Source organism: Anabas testudineus, chromosome 24 (assembly GCF_900324465.2).
Source record: "Anabas testudineus chromosome 24, fAnaTes1.2, whole genome shotgun sequence".
Taxonomy (NCBI): domain Eukaryota; kingdom Metazoa; phylum Chordata; class Actinopteri; order Anabantiformes; family Anabantidae; genus Anabas; species Anabas testudineus.
Genome location: NC_046632.1, coordinates 4,063,693 through 4,080,181, shown reverse-complemented (window position 1 = coordinate 4,080,181; position 16,489 = coordinate 4,063,693). Strand labels below are relative to the sequence as shown.

The following is a 16,489-nucleotide window of genomic DNA, read 5'->3' as shown; positions in this document are numbered from 1 at the left end:
TGTTGGCCTTTGATTGAAAAGAAATGGCACCTCGGAGCATCAGATGTGGCTTTGAACTAGGAAAGCTGTCTTTGATTGGCATGGGAAGGAAGAAAGACTGAGAAATGTCACACAAAGGGCATCTTAATTTCCCGAATTAGGGCTTGTAATGTGAGGGAGAGAGAGCAGAGAGTTGGTTGGCTTCTGTGTTTTGTTTTGTTTTTTTGTGCCCAGGCTGCACAGACTGGACAGTTGATGAGCTCTCTCACATTTACATGTCTGAACTGATGATGCTCACATCATTTGCAGACATCAGGATCTCACCTGGGCTTTGAAGGAGTTAACTGATGGTGCAGTATGGGGTGATGTGTAGTGTGGTGTACTGTTTTGTGCATGTGCTGTGTATCAAGTAGCAGTTTCTATTCTCTTTTCTGTTAAATAAGTCAAACAAACTACTACTATTAACTAAGAAGTGGAAATACATTATGATGCCTCCTCTCCAAATGGAAAAAGCTGCATATAAACACTCTCAAAACATTTGCAAACGTCACAGATTTATTCAATAATTTATTCATTACTGCAAATGCATCATATTATATTAATGATTCATTTAACAGACATCATAGTTATTCTAACTCTAATAAAGTGTTAAGTAGTCTTGCACATAGTTGCCTTTGCAGACATGCAGTTGGATATTTACTCATATTTTATCACCTGCTTCCTTGATTGGAGCACTTCGTTACCTGTGCCAGTGTCATCCCCAGTCTGCGTGTGCTGCGGTATCAGGTCCCCCCAGCGCTAATTAATAATTTGTCTCATTTGTAGGCCGCGTGCACCAGCTGAAGGGAGCAGGGCTGGCAGTCATCTGTCATTTGCTCTTCCTGTGTGCTCCTTCAGTCTGTCTGACATCTCTGAGCAAACACGGCCCAATACACAACCGCAGGCAGGGCCCCTTCAGGGCAGCCAGCGAGAGCACCCCTCTTCTAATGTTTGTGTGACAAAAAAGGCAAGGCAAATCCTCGCAATGGAATCAGATAATCACCAACCTGTGAAGAGCCTGCCCCAATCCACATCCACCACCGGGGCCCATCCCAGCCCCCGGATTAGCTGTCTGTTTGACTAATAATTTTAATCTGCAGGAGAGGGCCAAGAATGGGTGACAGGGCTTGGAATAAACATCTAATCCTCTAGTTCCCCCCTCCTCCCTTGTAGCACCACACTGCTTCCTCCTCAATCCACCCCTACACACTTGCACCAAACCGTGCAGAGCGGGTGACCTGCTTGTTTTTAGTCCTAATCTTCTACTTTCGCCGGACAAAATTGCCTTCCAGCCACCGAGACATAAATAAGCCCTCTGTGTGACAGACTGTTGCCAGACTGCCCCGGCCTGACATCGTCCGGTGGAATGTACACGTCAGAGTGTGGGCTGTGTGTGCGTAGACAAGGGTCCCAGTGAAGAGAGGGCACTTCAGGTTCACAGGGTCAAGAGATGTCTGTCTGGGGCACATGTGTAGCGGCAGAGGGAACACACTTTGATATCAGGAGCAATAGAAGTTATCAACTGTGGTCAGTTATATTAAAAAAATGAACAATGTCAGTGCTGATGTGTGCTCAGAAGTCACATCAGGTGCTGATTAGAACGAGGATCATACAAATGTGGGTTTTTAAAATCCAGTGTTTTGCACTTTTTTTAAAACTGATTTTCAGTGTTTCACACCTCATTTTCTTCTTCAATATCACACATTGTGAAATATAAAATATGATTTGTGTGATGGTTCAATGCTCTTTAAGCTTTTTATGTGACCACCTATGTAAGTTACCTTGTTGCCAGGTTTGAAATCCTCATTCTGACATCAAATCCAACACAGGTCACCAACATCAAGCATAGTTTTAGTGGAACTATTGTGAAATTACACCTCCACAATACGGATGGCACTCGAGTGTAATTGTTGCTGTTTGAAGTATGGCCACTTAGATATCCTGTTTAGGATGGGAATGTATTGTCGCACCTTTGTTCTGATAAGGGGCCCTGCCCCCATCGACAAAGTGCGAACGACTGGGAGGGCCGCAGCAATATAAGGGGCCGGATGAGTGTCAGAGGGACACTGTCTATCTCTGAGTGACTTGTGCTACTTGTGCTGCCGCTTATCGCACTGAGGTCTGGACTCATGGATTTCCTCCGCGCTTGTGTCCTGTGCGCCGCTCTGCTCGGTCTCGCCGCCGCTTTTACGCATCAGGATATGAAGGACGCGCTGCTGAGGAAACTGGGCTTGGATGAAATTCCAAACATCCATAAGAGGGATTTGGAGAACCTGGTTATTCCGGCGCATATTCGAAATAAGTACTTGTCCATGCTGAAGATGCACCACAGCAGAAGACGCAGATCTCTGCCCAGTCTGGCGGGCATCCTGAGGGGAATCCCTGGTAACGCAGGTAAGGATCTTTTCACGTTTTTAAATAAATATAACATGTAATTTACGGGAATTAACATCTGCATAGATTTGACACTGGTAACAGTAGCTGTTATCTCTGTGCGTAATTGCGATAATGCTGTTTTGGAGGCTATTTTACGCACCAGACTCCCTTCAGAAAACAGTAATCGTAAGCTTCTCAAGTGGAAAAAATACTAAAAATGCCTGAATTACTTTTGTGTTTTAGATATTTCTGGAGAGTATGTGTACTCTGACACCACTCGGCATCGGATGGTGTTCGACATGGAGGCGAGGATCCCGGATAACAGCGAGGTGACCATGGCGGAGCTGAAGCTCTATCAGCGGGCGTCCTACCTCAAGCGTTTCGCCGTGGAAAGGAAGAACCATCGGCCCGTCAACAACGCCCGAGTCAGCATCTACTGGGTGGAGGTGCTGCCCAACGGGTCCAACCGAACATCGCTGGTCGATTCACGGTAAGGGATCACAAGGAAATCCAATAAAGAGCGGCCTCAGTGTGTTAACACTGTCATAATTCAATTGTATCCCTCTATAGGAAACATCAAGTGGATCTGCCTTTTAATTAATTGTTCTTATCTCTCATGTTCACAGGTTGATCCCCATTCACGAGACCGGCTGGAAGAGCTTTGATGTGACCCAGGCGGTGCATTATTGGTCCAAGACCCAGCAGAAGACACCTATGCACCTGGAGGTGTGGATCGAGGGCGAGAGACCCGGCAGCTACGCGGCAGAGATTGCCAAGAGTGTGCGCTTTACCACCCAGGAGCAGACGGACAACACCTTGGGGAAGCCCGAGCTCATCCTCTACACACTCAACCTCGAAGAATACGGGTAAGGGCGCGGGCGTTTGATTTGCAGGATATTGTGTCAGTGTGATAATTAGCTCATATCCTCTGTCAGCATGTGCATTCATTAGTGGAGCGGAGGGGGGGGGGGGTTAACATCACTTTATTCATGTTAATGTGTTTGAACAGATTCATTTTTATGTTGATTTAGCTACAAACCAGACATTAAAACAAATATTATAAGATAATAGTTAACTGGATAGCAGACAGGGGTGCACCAACACAATCTGGGACCCCTGGATGGTGTAACCAGGTGCACCTCCAGTCAAGCCTTTCCCCCCAAGCCCTTTACATGCACTTGTCAGCACTGCCATCTAACATCTCCTCATCGTTTTCCTCCTTAGCTCTCGTGGCGACTGTGACGTCAACCAGAACAAAGACACCTGCTGCAGGGAGCAGTACTTCATCAACTTCCGCGCGCTCACCTGGACGCAGTACTGGATTATCGAGCCAGCGGGCTACCAGGCCTTCAGGTGCACCGGAGGCTGCAAGCAGCCCAAGCGTAACTACGGCTACGGGGAGAGGAGGTGCACAGTGTCTGAGAGTGCCCCCTTACCCATCATGTACCTTGTGAAGAAGGGGGACTACACTGAGATAGAAGTGGCTGAATTCCCCAACATGATTGTGGAGAGGTGTGCATGCACCATGGACAACGTCTCTATAGTATGAAGCCATGGAAAACAGTGAAAGTAATCCTGTAATCACAGACTGTGGGGAAGTATTATAGGACTACTCGACTGTTTCATCATTGGGGTGTTGATGTATTTAATGGTTTTAAACAGCACGTCTAGTACTTTCTATTTAAATGGACATTTATTAGGAGTTTCACACAGGACAGGAAGTCCAGCTGCCACTAAAGTCACTCTCCTTCCACGAGCACTTTTATATATTTGTAAATTTGTATATCTTTTTTTTTTTTTTTATTCAAATTCGAATGAGCTGCATTGAAGCTGCAGCGACCGTTCGAACGCTGTCTGATGTGTTATATTCTCGAGCTGTACATAATATGAATGAGTTTATGTTTGGAAAATAAACTATTTTGTTTCACATAAAAAACTATGTCTCTGGGCCCTCGTTGGTTTCCCTGCATGCCGTCAGGCACGTCCCGTCTGGCCCCATTCACATTCATGATGACATTCACATGCAGCCACATACAGCTGGCTGCCTTCTCTTTCACCTCTTTATTTACACTTATAGGAAATTGTAGCGCAGAGCAAATAATTTGCCTAATGACTTATAACACTTGTTGCACCGAGGGCCCGCTGTCATTGACAATGCCAGTCATGCATTCCTGTAATGCTTTATTTACAGTGGGAAGGACTTAAATCAGGCACACACGGAGGAACGTGGACTCAATTCACATTAAGGATGAGCTCTCTGTGCGTTTACATCGGGCTTAGACCAGGCCAAACGTTGGCAATCAGGGACACTACCTAATGCGCTGTTTACTGTCTAAGTGGGGGGTCTTGTCATTCATTAATATGCCGCTGATGGAGGCAAACACGCTGCCTGTCTGGGAGGGCAGCGCATTTCCATCATACAACTGCAGCAGCACCAGGAGGCGTGAGGATAAAAGAAACACAGGTGGTGCTGTGAAGAAAAGCTAATGTCCAAATGTAAATAAAGTGATTTAAAACCTATATTGCACAGAAAATAGCACATATAGACAAAATGCACTGTTGCTAGATGCTAAAAAAGAAGCTGGGTTAACAAGTTAACAACACTGTTCGTGAATGGTTCTTTGCATGATAGAACTGACATGTTGCCAATTAATTAACACCACTAGCTGTGAGATTTATGGCATTAGCATTGCACCTTGATCTACTTTACCAGTCTTGTTTAAAATCAGCATATGGACATCTAAAAAACTAATTCCTCATCATTTGACATGGAGTCTTCTTGGTTTAGAAATGATTTGTAAATCCTTGCATCAAGTCTTTTCCAACATTAAACTACCAGACAGATAAAGTTTACAGTTGGAAGGGTGAGCAGACAACAAACCACAGAGTCACTCTATACCAGCTTCTTTAACTTTAATAGAGTTGAGACAAATTGCAAAAGAAAAAAAAAAAAAAATACAATCCCAAATTTCCTCAACACAAATATCAAAAACTCTCAGATAAAAAAGACAACAAATCTCCAAAAAGTCTCAAAGCTTTAGCGCTGTTGGTTTATTAATAAAAGACCTGATATACAACCTGCAACGGAAAAGCGATAAAAATATAGTGTCTGTCGTATTATAGATTATGCTGTAAACCCGAAGCTTGCATTCTGCTCGATTTATGGATCCAGTACAATGAAACAGGAGGGCACAAACTCTCCAGACATTTAAATAGAACTGACAAATTCATCACACAGCAGTACTCTGGCAAACTAACACTGTCATCATCACAATACAGTTAGTACTCAAAGTCAGTTAATTAAGGAACATTCGTGCATGGCTGAGATAGTATTTACACGTTTGTATTAAAACATCAACATGGGCACACACCAGCGGGTTTAGTTTGATCTACTCTTTAACGGTTTGTTCTCCAGCTGTGATGTTGTCCTCCGCCAGGTGATGCAGTGGGGGAACATTAGGAGCCATTTCAACGGGAAGGAGCTGCCATTATTGCTGGGCCACACGGTCACCAACATCAACTCTGGAGTGATTTGAGATCCCTCCCCAACCCCACCCCACCCCACCAAAAAAACAAAAACAAAACAAAAACCCCTACTCTCAGACTTCTGTGCAACCATCCTGTAGTCTGGACCCGTTGTCGGTTTTGTGGATGTGCTGTGACACTGTGTAGCCCTTGTAGGTTTGCTGGTGAAGATGAGCAACTTTGCCTGCTCCCAACCACTTCACTGGCAATTTTAATTAAATTGTGGTATTAAAAGAAAACAAAACATGCTAAAGTAGTAAAATGGTCTGGTTTGTATGGGCCGTAATCAGTGCTAGCTGGTTTTCAGAAGTCTACTGCACTAAAGGAACCGTTAGACAATCTAGGAGCATCACTCTTCCTGAGAATCAAGCGTAGTGCCCTAATTTGAACAATATAAGTTAAAAAGAAAACATCAATCAATTAAAAAGGCAGAATGTAGCACTAAAAATGGCTTCCTTAGATCCTTACAATGGCTTGGCCAAACATGATTTCAAAACAACACATTAGAATAGCTAAAAGTCTGGAAAGGACATCAAAAGACAGGACACTCTGAGGGACTATTTGACTAATGAGGTGTGAACTGGGACTTGTAGTGGGGCTGATGTCCGAACTGTTTGAAGCAGCGAACGAGGCCATCGCCCATTCAAAGGTCTTTTACACACCTTTGAACTAAATCAAAAGTCATAAGCCAGGAGCAATGTAAAAAAGCCAACGAGTTGTTTATTGGGGGTCTATGGAGCTTAGGTTACAGTTTGATAGAGTGAACAAAAGACAAAAACTTGCTGTAATTTATCTGCTGCTTCACTTAAACTGCTCGACAGTGGACTCTATTGACATGTACAGTCTAACAATATAATCAGCTACCGTGCTTCTCGCCAAGAAGCCCAGGTTTCTTTCAATCATTACCATTTCTTAAACCTCTCATACAAACTATGCAAAAACAAATATTTACAATTTGTAATAAAAAGCTAACAAAAATTAATAATCACAGCACAGATAAAATGCACAACCCTGGGAGGAAAAAAAAACAAAAACTAAACAAAACAAAAAAATCTTCTGGTTCCTGATATTACAAACAGTTTCTTTTTAAAAGCATGTCATTTAAAAGTGGTGAAAAAGGTAATGAAATATACAAAAAAAAAAAAAAAAAAAAAAAGAATTTAGCAGATCACAGAATGAGACTGAACCCACATGTGTGTGTATGCAGATACAGATAAACCGATAAACCTCAGGTTGCCTGGTCTGGCCTCCCCTGATGATGGAATTTTGTTGCTCCATATCATTTGAGTTTGGTTGTCAGTTGGTGGGTTTTAGATGATTAAAAATTGAGTTCTAGGAAAGGAACAAAAAAACAAAACAAAACACAGCGGAGAGGAGGATGTTCCGTGGCTAGTGGTGGGTCTCCGTGTCGACCACCAGTCCGTTAGAACAAGTGTCTTAATAATATCCGGGCTGATACTGCTGGCTCCATGGCTTCTGGTTCCAGAACTGCACAGTAAACACAATAGATACAAGATTTATACTTCATAGTACTACTGACCATGTTTGGCAACAAAAGACTCTCCCTGGCTACGTTCAAGGCAGTCTGCACCAATGTCTATACACCGTTATGATCAATATCCCTTTGTTTGAGATCTGCAATGAATTAAAAGTTATTTATTGTTTCATAATAGTGCAGTTATCAAAGAATTTGGAAGTTGCTGAACATTTGATTTATAAGCTTTGACAAAAAGCTGAAGTAGGATCGGGAAACATAGATAAATGATTAAAGTAATAAATTATTTCTGTACTGATAATCTGTCTGAAGCATCAGACAGGCAGAGACATTCAGTAGAAATACTGACCCCTTGCTGCCAGCTCTGATTGAAGGCTTGGGCCTTGTCCATGCCGTTTCGGTTTCCAAAGTTGCCGCTGTTCCTGTTGTTGCCAAAGTTTCCGTTCTTGTTGCCAAAGTTGCCACGATTGCCACCTCTCTGCTGAAACTGAAGACAGAAAAAAGGTCAATAAAGTAGGTTTCTTTAATATCCAGCAGCATTAATATGGTATGTACTGAAGAGTCATTATTAAACCCACCTGGCTGGGATGTCCCCTGTTTCCACCACGATTCATGTTGCCCCCACCGCCTCTGTTCATGTTCCCTCTGTTCACTGGGCCGCCCCTGTTCATAGGTCCTCCTCTGGGTCCCATGTTGCCCCTCATTGGTCCACCTCTGGGGGATCCGCCGAGGCTGGGAATGGGCCCGCCACCCCGGTTGAAGTTTCCACGGTTGGGGAATCCTCCTCTGAAGGCGGGGGGAGGCAGGAAGCCACGAGGTGGACGGTTGAAGCCACCTCGAGGACCAGGAGCTGCAGACAGATCAAAACAAATACATTTTTAATTGCTTAAAAAAATAATTAAATAAAAATGATAATATAATCTACAAAGTTTGTAATCACTTAGATATCTTATTGTCTTCATGGAAAACACACATGAAATTTGTCTGAATAGGCACAAATATAGCGAAAGAAGAGGACGTGCTGACATCGTCAGAGTTAGAAGCAATGATTTTGATGGAAATGATAACTGTGTTCTTCAAATGTTTCCTTCATCAAAACAGCAATTACAGCCTGGCACACCTTAGGAATTCTGCCTATTGTCTCTATTTTGATAGCTGTCCTTCCTCAAGGTCCTTTTCAAATCTCCTATTTTACCAGCTCCAAACCAACCAGACCATCACGCTGCATCCACCATGCTTGACTTAAAGTACTAAGCATATTTTCATTTGTTCTGTGTCTCACAGATGTCCGAAGACAACCTCTTCCAGTGTCCAATGTCTGTTCTCTTGTTTTTAATGGCCAGTCAGAGATACGACTGTTTCTTGGACACTCTTCCATTAGGTTCAGTATCCTGAAGTCTCCTCTTCACTGTTGATGCTCTCACTGTTGTTTGACGTGTACTATTTAGAGGCGTCTTTGTCTTAGACTACACACTCTCAGATATTTGTCTTCTTACACAGTGGATCAGAGTCTCCCAATCTTTTCTGTCCTTGTTAGAGTTAGTTTGTGCTGCTTGGTGAAGGGAGTAATGATTTTAATAATGATGACATTTTAAGTTTCCTCACAATGTCTCGAGTGAAAGTTCTTTTTGGCCATTTTGAACCTGTAAACTGCCGTTTTTCACATATTAAACTAACCTAAAGAATGCCATGCTCCCTTGTTTGCTCCATTAGTTCAACTGTCTCAGTTGTGCAACACAATTGCAAAAGAGTTTTCTCAATTGAAAATGATTAACCTGAATTAGCAGCCATACCAAGAGACTGATGCAGAGGACCGACAATTACTAATAGATGTTTATTGAAGAATGATTTATATTTATGCATAGAGGTCTGATCAATTTGAATTGTTTGTGATGGATACAATTGTTTGTAAATTGCAATCAATGGATTTTTTCTTTCCTGAGGGCACGGGCATATTCCAAATTGTGATAAAGTGGTTCAGGGAGCATGACACATAATTATCACACATAAATTGGCCACCAGAGTCCAGTTGGTAAAAAATTAATGCACTTCTGGGCGAATAAATGTGCCATTGCAGAAGCACACTGAAATGTTGCCATGGCGAATGCGTACTGTAATCCATGCTAAAGGTGGTCCAAGGAAATAAATATATATATATATATATATATATATATATATATATATATATATATATATATATATATATATATATATATATATATATATATATATATATATATATATATATATATATATATATACATATATATTTTTTTTTTTTTTTAATTGAATGGCATTAACATCAATCTTACCTCCTCTAAAGTTGCCCCTGCTCTGGAACCCTCCACGGCCGCCGCCTCTCTGTCCAGGTCCGCTGCCACGGCCAAACTGATTCTTGGCTCCCCGCCCCCCACCACGGGGACCTCCACCTCTTTTTGGTGTTGTGCTTCCCTGGTTGGGTTTCTTCTCAGCAGGCAGTGCAGTCTTACTTTCCTCCTTGTATTGTTCCAGCAGCTTGGCAGCCTCCTCTTTCTGCAGCTCGGCAAAGAGGATCTCGTTGAAGCTCTCGCCCTCCTCAGGCAGAGAGTAGAAACCTGTAATGAACAAATTTGACATGATCAGAGGCACAAAATGACAAATATCTGTGTCTAACAGGACAATCAATTAAATAATTGATGTAGAGTTTCTCATTGTCTGAGTCCTATACGCCTTTACCTTTCATTTTGAGTACAGCATGCTCAGGCACTTCTTTGCCATCGCTCTCAACCTTTTTCTGGACCCTCTGCTTAAAATCGTCATCAGAGGGGCAGACCACCACAGCCTTACGCTGGAAGCCTGCGAACAAACACATCTTCCTCTTCTGGCCTGGGGCAGACAGGTTAGTCTGGAGAAAGGAAAGACATGCTCAATTATACTGTGATCTTTACAGTCATATCTGTATCTTATTAGAAAAATGGAAGGTTTAGATTGCTCACAAAACACGTACATGATCCAGGATGTAATTTCTTTTCTTACGAGCAGCAATCTCAATGAACTTGCCCAAGAAGAGTGGTGCACGCTGAGAAATTGCAGTCAGTTTTGTGATGTCCTTTGACTGCCGTTTCAGGCTGTTAATCTGTATTAAAGGAGATTAAAAGACATTAAAAGACTAAAACAAAACACACACCACACTGTGTACAGCATACAGGACTGATATTACTACTAACCATCATCTTGTCTACAATGGTGTCACTGCCCAGAATGTAGTACTTCCCTGGGTTCTCCTGGACATGGTTTTTTACCCATGTAGTCTTCCCTGAACCAGGTAGACCCACCATCACAATGATCTGTGACATAAAAAAGGTAAGGAAAGCATCAGCATCCAAGTCTCAAAACCAACAAACCAAAGAAGCCATCATGAAATGCTTTTTTTTCCCTTTCTTTAGACAGATATGAATAATAGATATTTTGTTCTGCCTGACTAAAATAACTTTATCTACAGCACTGATTCTCACCTCACAGTCAGCCTTGGTCTGTGGTCCTTTGAGCCCACGGACTCGCTCACTGACAGGAATCTGCTGCAGGAAGGTGTAGCCCTGGGGCTGAGGGAAATATGGAGTTTCCATCTGGCCAAAGTTAAACTCCACAGCACAGTTGTGACAGATGACATGGGGGAAAAGGGCCTGGCCGTTCAAAGTGTCCTTGTTGACCCGGAAAGCAACAGCCGGCTCCCCGTCATTTTTAGAGAATGACATCACCACCTCATCGCCTTCAAAGTCCTACAAAGAAAGAGAAAAGTAATTTGTCATAAAACAAGACACCTGAGGTATTTTAATCACCATCTCAGTTTCAGGCACTTCTACTGTAAGGACTGATAAATTTAGTGGCACATCATCCTGAGGTTCTTACAATGAGGCAGCAGATGACATCATTCTCCTCATAAGTTTCTCCAAAGTCCTCTGTCACACAGTTTGTGGTCTTCTTGCCCTTCCCAGAGTAGGCATAAGAATGCTCCTCCTCACCTAAACATGAATGCAGGACAATTGATTCACAAATTCATTGCGACAGCAAATACATTACATGATATTTATGAATTAAGACATGTCTCAGACACTGGCTCTAATTGCTGTGTGAATGATCTATGTTGGCACCTGGCCAGCCACCATTACTATGGTGCAGGCTCAGATGGAGCCATTTTATATTAACTACTGTCATTGTGCTTACGAACCACCAGAGGGAGCTCTATGGACAGACTGCCATTCATTAAGCACCACTGCAGTGTCAGTGCATCTTATTTGGCCAACCTTTATGCAAATACATACACTTAAGTAGAATGTTGTCCTCTTTTTAATAGAAGTTTCAATTTCTTGTAGACATTCATTGAATGCAATGAAGACTAAATACTAAGTGATTCCCTGAGTTTTAAAGTGTTCTGCTTGTGTGAATTATAGTAAATTGTAGCGTGGGGTTAGACGGTGATGTATGATACAGGTAATAACACACATTTAACACCTTACAGGGAACAAAAACCGACATCCTGTAACGGTTTTCTGTCCATCAACATATACCAAGTATATAGCAGAATAAATCATAACTACAGCTAAATCAAAAGTTACTGTTGGACATTCCATAGATAGTAAATGTCTAAAGGACACAGTCAAGAGTAGAACTTGCACAGAGATAAGTACAAAGACACTGACCCAGGAGCAGCGTGCCGGTAGCGAGGGACCAGCCAATCTGCACATCATGGATCTCCATGTTCTTGCTGGAAATGTGCTTCACAGGAATTTTCTCTGTAATCTGTTCACAGAATATAAAGTTTATGCATTGAGTAGATTACTTCACCATTTAGCTGTCCTTCAACATTAAACACTTTAAAGTTGATCTTAACATATAAAAAGGATGTAAATAACAGAGCAAGTGAGCTGGAAAAGCCCGTTTATTTATGTAAACGTTCTGATACCTTCATCTCAAAGCAAGCTTTTCCACTGTTCACGCCATAGGTGGCCTTGCCTCCGGACCAGAGGTAAGCAAAACTTTCCATTGTGAGAGATGAGGCACTGTAACGGTCCCGTGACACCTTAAAGTGAAGGTCGCAGTTGTCTGGAGCACAAAAGAATCAAATACATTTACAAGTGAACTGAGATGCCTGACTTCTCGGACAAATCTTTGCAAACACAGCCATAATAGAAAACTCACAGGTGTCAAGGCAGACTTTTGTGTCATCAAATTCCTCATCTTCTTCTTCCAGAGGTGGCACAGGAGACTTAAATGAGGCCCTGAAAAGAGACACCATTCATTACATTAGAGGATTCATGTATCTGTGCAGCTGCATGGAACATATAGTTGCCTTGGGAACCACTTCCTGAAAAATACTGGGGGAAGAGAAGTGGAGAGACAAACTAGGGGAAACAATACAAAACATAAGTGAGCAAGCGAGCCTCCAAGCTTTTTGGAAAATCAGCTGTATAGTGGGCTTTGGCAGACAACACTTACCTTGTGGTATCCAGCGAAATCTAAAATGTGAAATATACACAAAGAAACCACTTCCACTTGCCTTAGCATGCAAGGCTAGTCATTGGTTATTGTGGTAAAGTAAATGACCTCCCCACTTATTGATAAGTGTGTTTATGTTCTCTGCGATTACTGTGAAGTCACTAACAGCACTGGTGGTAGTGTTACTGTAACTTTGCATGTGTGACAGTCTATTCATTGTGCTTTGTAACTATGCAGTACAAGTTGTCAGTGTGCTTTGCTACTTGGAATGAGAACTCGAGGTAGCGCTACAGAAACTTACCAACTCTGTAGCTTTAGATTAGGCTCCTAAATCTGTTACAGTCAAGAAACTGTTCCAAGAATATTTAAATGTTTCACTGAGAAACCCAAGCTCAGTGGAGCAATTATTTGGTAGGAACAAACAGATCTGGAGTTTACTGTCCCATTCTCATCTGCAGCAGTCCAAAATCCAGAGACATGTGCCATCATATGTGTCCTCGGCAGCCTCAAGTGTTGTACAAATGGCTGCAGTGGGAGAGATGTATGGTGGATCTGGAGCATGAGGTCAGTGCAGCCCATGAGTGAGCGAAATACTGATTACTGCAATATTATGGTATTCCTGGCACTCTGGACATCTGAAGTATTCCAGACTTCCGAAATGTCCACAAAAATTATTCCATTTCTGCCCACTGATTTGTAGTGCGTCAACAGCGCAATGAAAACAAAACACCGACCAAGAAGTAGGTACATGTATGCCCACACATCCACTCACCCATGCACACCATGCATGATTTCACTTGAGAAGGGATAGGAAAAGAGCCTTGCAAGCACACATCCACACTATGAGAACATATACACATACACACGACATGAAAGTACATTTTGACGTTTTACAACCAGTGAAATAAATATAGTAAAATAAAATAAATAAATAAAACGGAGAAAAAACAAAAAACACCATAGCGAAGAAAAACGATGGACCGTCGATAGCAAGCTCCTCCTTGTAGACGTTCCAAACACTTTCGGGGAATTTTACTATGTCCTTGTGTGCTACCCTGCAACAGTGGACCCCTCCTCCCACACCTCTCAGCTATGCCTCCCCACCCACCCTCCATTCAAAAGTGACCATCTGCTACTTTCCTCTGGGTACTCTTTGAGCAGCCTCGATTCACCTTGAGGACACAACAGGCTCTCCAATACAATAAGTGGCATGAGGAACAGATGTGAAAATTCAGAGACTTGATAGATGCACTTCTGGTACAGAATGCAGTCCAGTAAAGACACAATATGAGTGGGCACTGTAAAAGGTAAATGGTAAGGCTCTTAAGTAGACAGGGGTGACCCTCAAAACATGTGTGAAAGTGAGGTTATTAATCAATATACTTAAAGATGAGGGTTTTCCTCTGGCTAGTTATATGTGCATTGGCACTTAAAGCCAATACAGTTTAACAAAGCTATGGATGGCGCTTCAGGAATGCTGAAGGCCATTTTTGCTCTGTCCCATCCTTACCAGCTGTATTTGTTTTCTTCAATAAATTCAAAGTAGCCCCTTCCATGTTCCTCCCGGCGTCTCTTAACACCCTTCTTATTCTTCTGATCAGCATTCGTGTCTTTGTCCGCATCTCCTTTGAAAATAGAACAAAGATATAGAATGAGGTGCTCCTTTTTGTGTGAGAAAAAAGGTCGGACTGGCTGTGGGTTCTGGCCCACAAAGCCCGTTCATTAGTGACATTGTGTCGACCATTATCAGAAATATTAAAGGTAACTAAGAGGTAACACCTCATGATGACACTTAAACAATACAATCATGTCATAAATTGTAACAGCTCCTAACGACCAGATAATAATTACAATGTAAGCTGGTCCAAATGAACATTGTGAACAGTGTTTGCTGGGTACACTTCTGTAATGGGGGCTGGGAAAACAAGTCTCTGCAAAGTAAAGGGAAATTAACCCTGCAATAAAGGGCCTGTAATATACTGTTTTAATAAAATGCAGTTGTAAAGGTCTATTTCAATACAGAGGTCAACTCTACTGGTGTGTGGGACAAATGTATCATGCATCAGGTAATGGGGAATCCTACTTAGACGTGTACTAACCCACCTCCCCCCATCTCAACCCTACAATACTCATGTGACTACTTGTTGTAAAACGCATTTCTTGTTGATCCAACATGATGACCACTCAAACCACGGACTAACAAACTAACCACGTGTTAACGAGGCAAGCAGTTCATCGTCTGCACCGATCTCCGCAAACAGCTTTGCTTAGCTAGTTCAGGTGTTCCCCTGATCCATGTGAAGTCAGACACACTTTAAAAACCGGTTTATTTCTTTTCGAACCGCCAATTCGCCATTTGAGGGACGACAGCATACGATCACTGCATTAACGTTACTCGTTTCAAGCATTTTCTTTTAATTTTCTTCTTTTAAAAAGTGCATCACGTTAGACGACGTCTGATCATTTTCAAAGCCGGAAAGATGGTGATTTTGTTACGCATTTCCACCCTAACGCCATATTTCATATGAATATGGGAACCAGTGAACTAGCTAAGCTGAAGAGCAGCTACCTAGCACTACACCAGACACAAAGAAAATGACGTTAGCTAGCTGACAAGCTAACACGCTAACCAAGCGAAGGGAAAGGACAACCTAAGCTGAAGGGAAACTGGTAGCGAATTTCTCCTTTAGTTGCTTAAAATTGCAGTTAACGACCTCGCTTATAAAATAACGTTAATTATGTTGACTGTACTATCGATGCTTCACGTCAAAGAATGATTAACGTTAGCTAACCACCGTGGTGACCGATGCTAACCTTAGCGCTAGTCGTCCGGCTAACGGTTTCAGTTTGTGGCTAACACTGATTAGCCTAGCGAGGTCACGCTACCTAGCTCAACATGGACGCCCTGTCGTATGGTAACGTACTCGGATGTAGTCATTCCCAGCCGGCTCTTCCCCGCGGTGCCATTAGCGCTGTAGCAAAAACCGACACCCAGCCACAGTCCATCCAGCCAGTCACATTAAAAAAAAAAAAACGGATTCGTTTGACTCACCCTCAGCAGCCTGGTCCCCGGGCTCACCATCCTCTGTGTCTATTTTCTCCATGTCGTCCACATCTCCCTTGAGCATGGGATCCATCTCGTCGTCCTCCTCACCGTCACCGTCACCTTCCTCTTCCCCCTCACCCATCTCCTCGTCCTCGGCAACGCCATCGCCGCCGTCGCCCCCATTTTGCGGCTCGTCTTGATCCTCGTTGGCCTCCATGCTTTCCTCAACCGGGCCCTCGCCCTCTTCCTCCTCTCCCATACCTTCCTGGTCGGCGGCCGGGCCAAAACCTTCTTCCGCCGCGGCTTCTTGTTCCAGCGGGGAGTCTCCGGCAATGGCCTCCTCGTCTAGCGCGGCCTGCAGGCGGTCCATCAGCTCGGCCTTCAGCCCCTTGTCCGAAAGATTACGCTTCTTCAGCTCGTCCTTCAGCTCGTTGACTTTCAGCTTTTTAACGTTAATTGAGCTCATTGTGACGGTTTGACGACAAAATTTAGGAAATAACTTCACCGATGCGACGACAAATTCCCGGACGCCCGTTGTTAATGGTTGTTTTTTG

The 16,489-nt window shown here is 43.0% G+C and overlaps 2 protein-coding genes across 2 annotated transcripts; one reads left to right on the top strand and one right to left on the bottom strand.

Annotated features, from left to right (window-relative positions):
- The first annotated feature begins 1,882 nt into the window (after positions 1-1,882).
- On the top strand, positions 1,883-4,097 carry lft1 (lefty1). The gene is made up of 4 exons (XM_026341654.1): positions 1,883-2,412; positions 2,638-2,884; positions 3,021-3,260; positions 3,619-4,097. The coding sequence occupies exons 1-4, from the start codon at positions 2,148-2,150 to the stop codon at positions 3,941-3,943; spliced, it is 1,077 nt and encodes a 358-aa protein (XP_026197439.1). The 5' UTR covers positions 1,883-2,147; the 3' UTR covers positions 3,944-4,097.
- A 3,050-nt stretch (positions 4,098-7,147) lies between these two features.
- On the bottom strand, positions 7,148-16,401 carry hnrnpub (heterogeneous nuclear ribonucleoprotein Ub). Its single transcript, XM_026341054.1, has 14 exons — positions 15,942-16,401; positions 14,400-14,514; positions 12,593-12,672; positions 12,357-12,496; positions 12,094-12,193; positions 11,303-11,415; positions 10,909-11,172; positions 10,621-10,740; positions 10,401-10,529; positions 10,130-10,298; positions 9,727-10,008; positions 7,993-8,264; positions 7,764-7,901; positions 7,148-7,407 (listed from the first exon to the last, which is right to left on the bottom strand). The coding sequence occupies exons 1-14, from the start codon at positions 16,399-16,401 to the stop codon at positions 7,357-7,359; spliced, it is 2,433 nt and encodes an 810-aa protein (XP_026196839.1). The 3' UTR covers positions 7,148-7,356.
- Positions 16,402-16,489: the final 88 nt, after the last annotated feature.

Bases quoted from the DNA above. Each gene is read 5' to 3' on its own strand.
- lft1 (XM_026341654.1), top strand. From the start codon at position 2,148: ATGGATTTCCTCCGCGCTTGTGTCCTGTGCGCCGCTCTGCTCGGTCTC. The intron at 2,885-3,020 runs GTAAGGGATCAC...TCATGTTCACAG, and splicing joins ACATCGCTGGTCGATTCACG to GTTGATCCCCATTCACGAGA. The intron at 3,261-3,618 runs GTAAGGGCGCGG...TTTCCTCCTTAG, and splicing joins CTCAACCTCGAAGAATACGG to CTCTCGTGGCGACTGTGACG.
- hnrnpub (XM_026341054.1), bottom strand. From the start codon at position 16,401: ATGAGCTCAATTAACGTTAAAAAGCTGAAAGTCAACGAGCTGAAGGAC. The intron at 14,515-15,941 runs GTGAGTCAAACG...CTATTTTCAAAG, and splicing joins CGGGGACCAGGCTGCTGAGG to GAGATGCGGACAAAGACACG. The intron at 12,673-14,399 runs GTAAGGATGGGA...GTCTCTTTTCAG, and splicing joins GAAGAAAACAAATACAGCTG to GGCCTCATTTAAGTCTCCTG.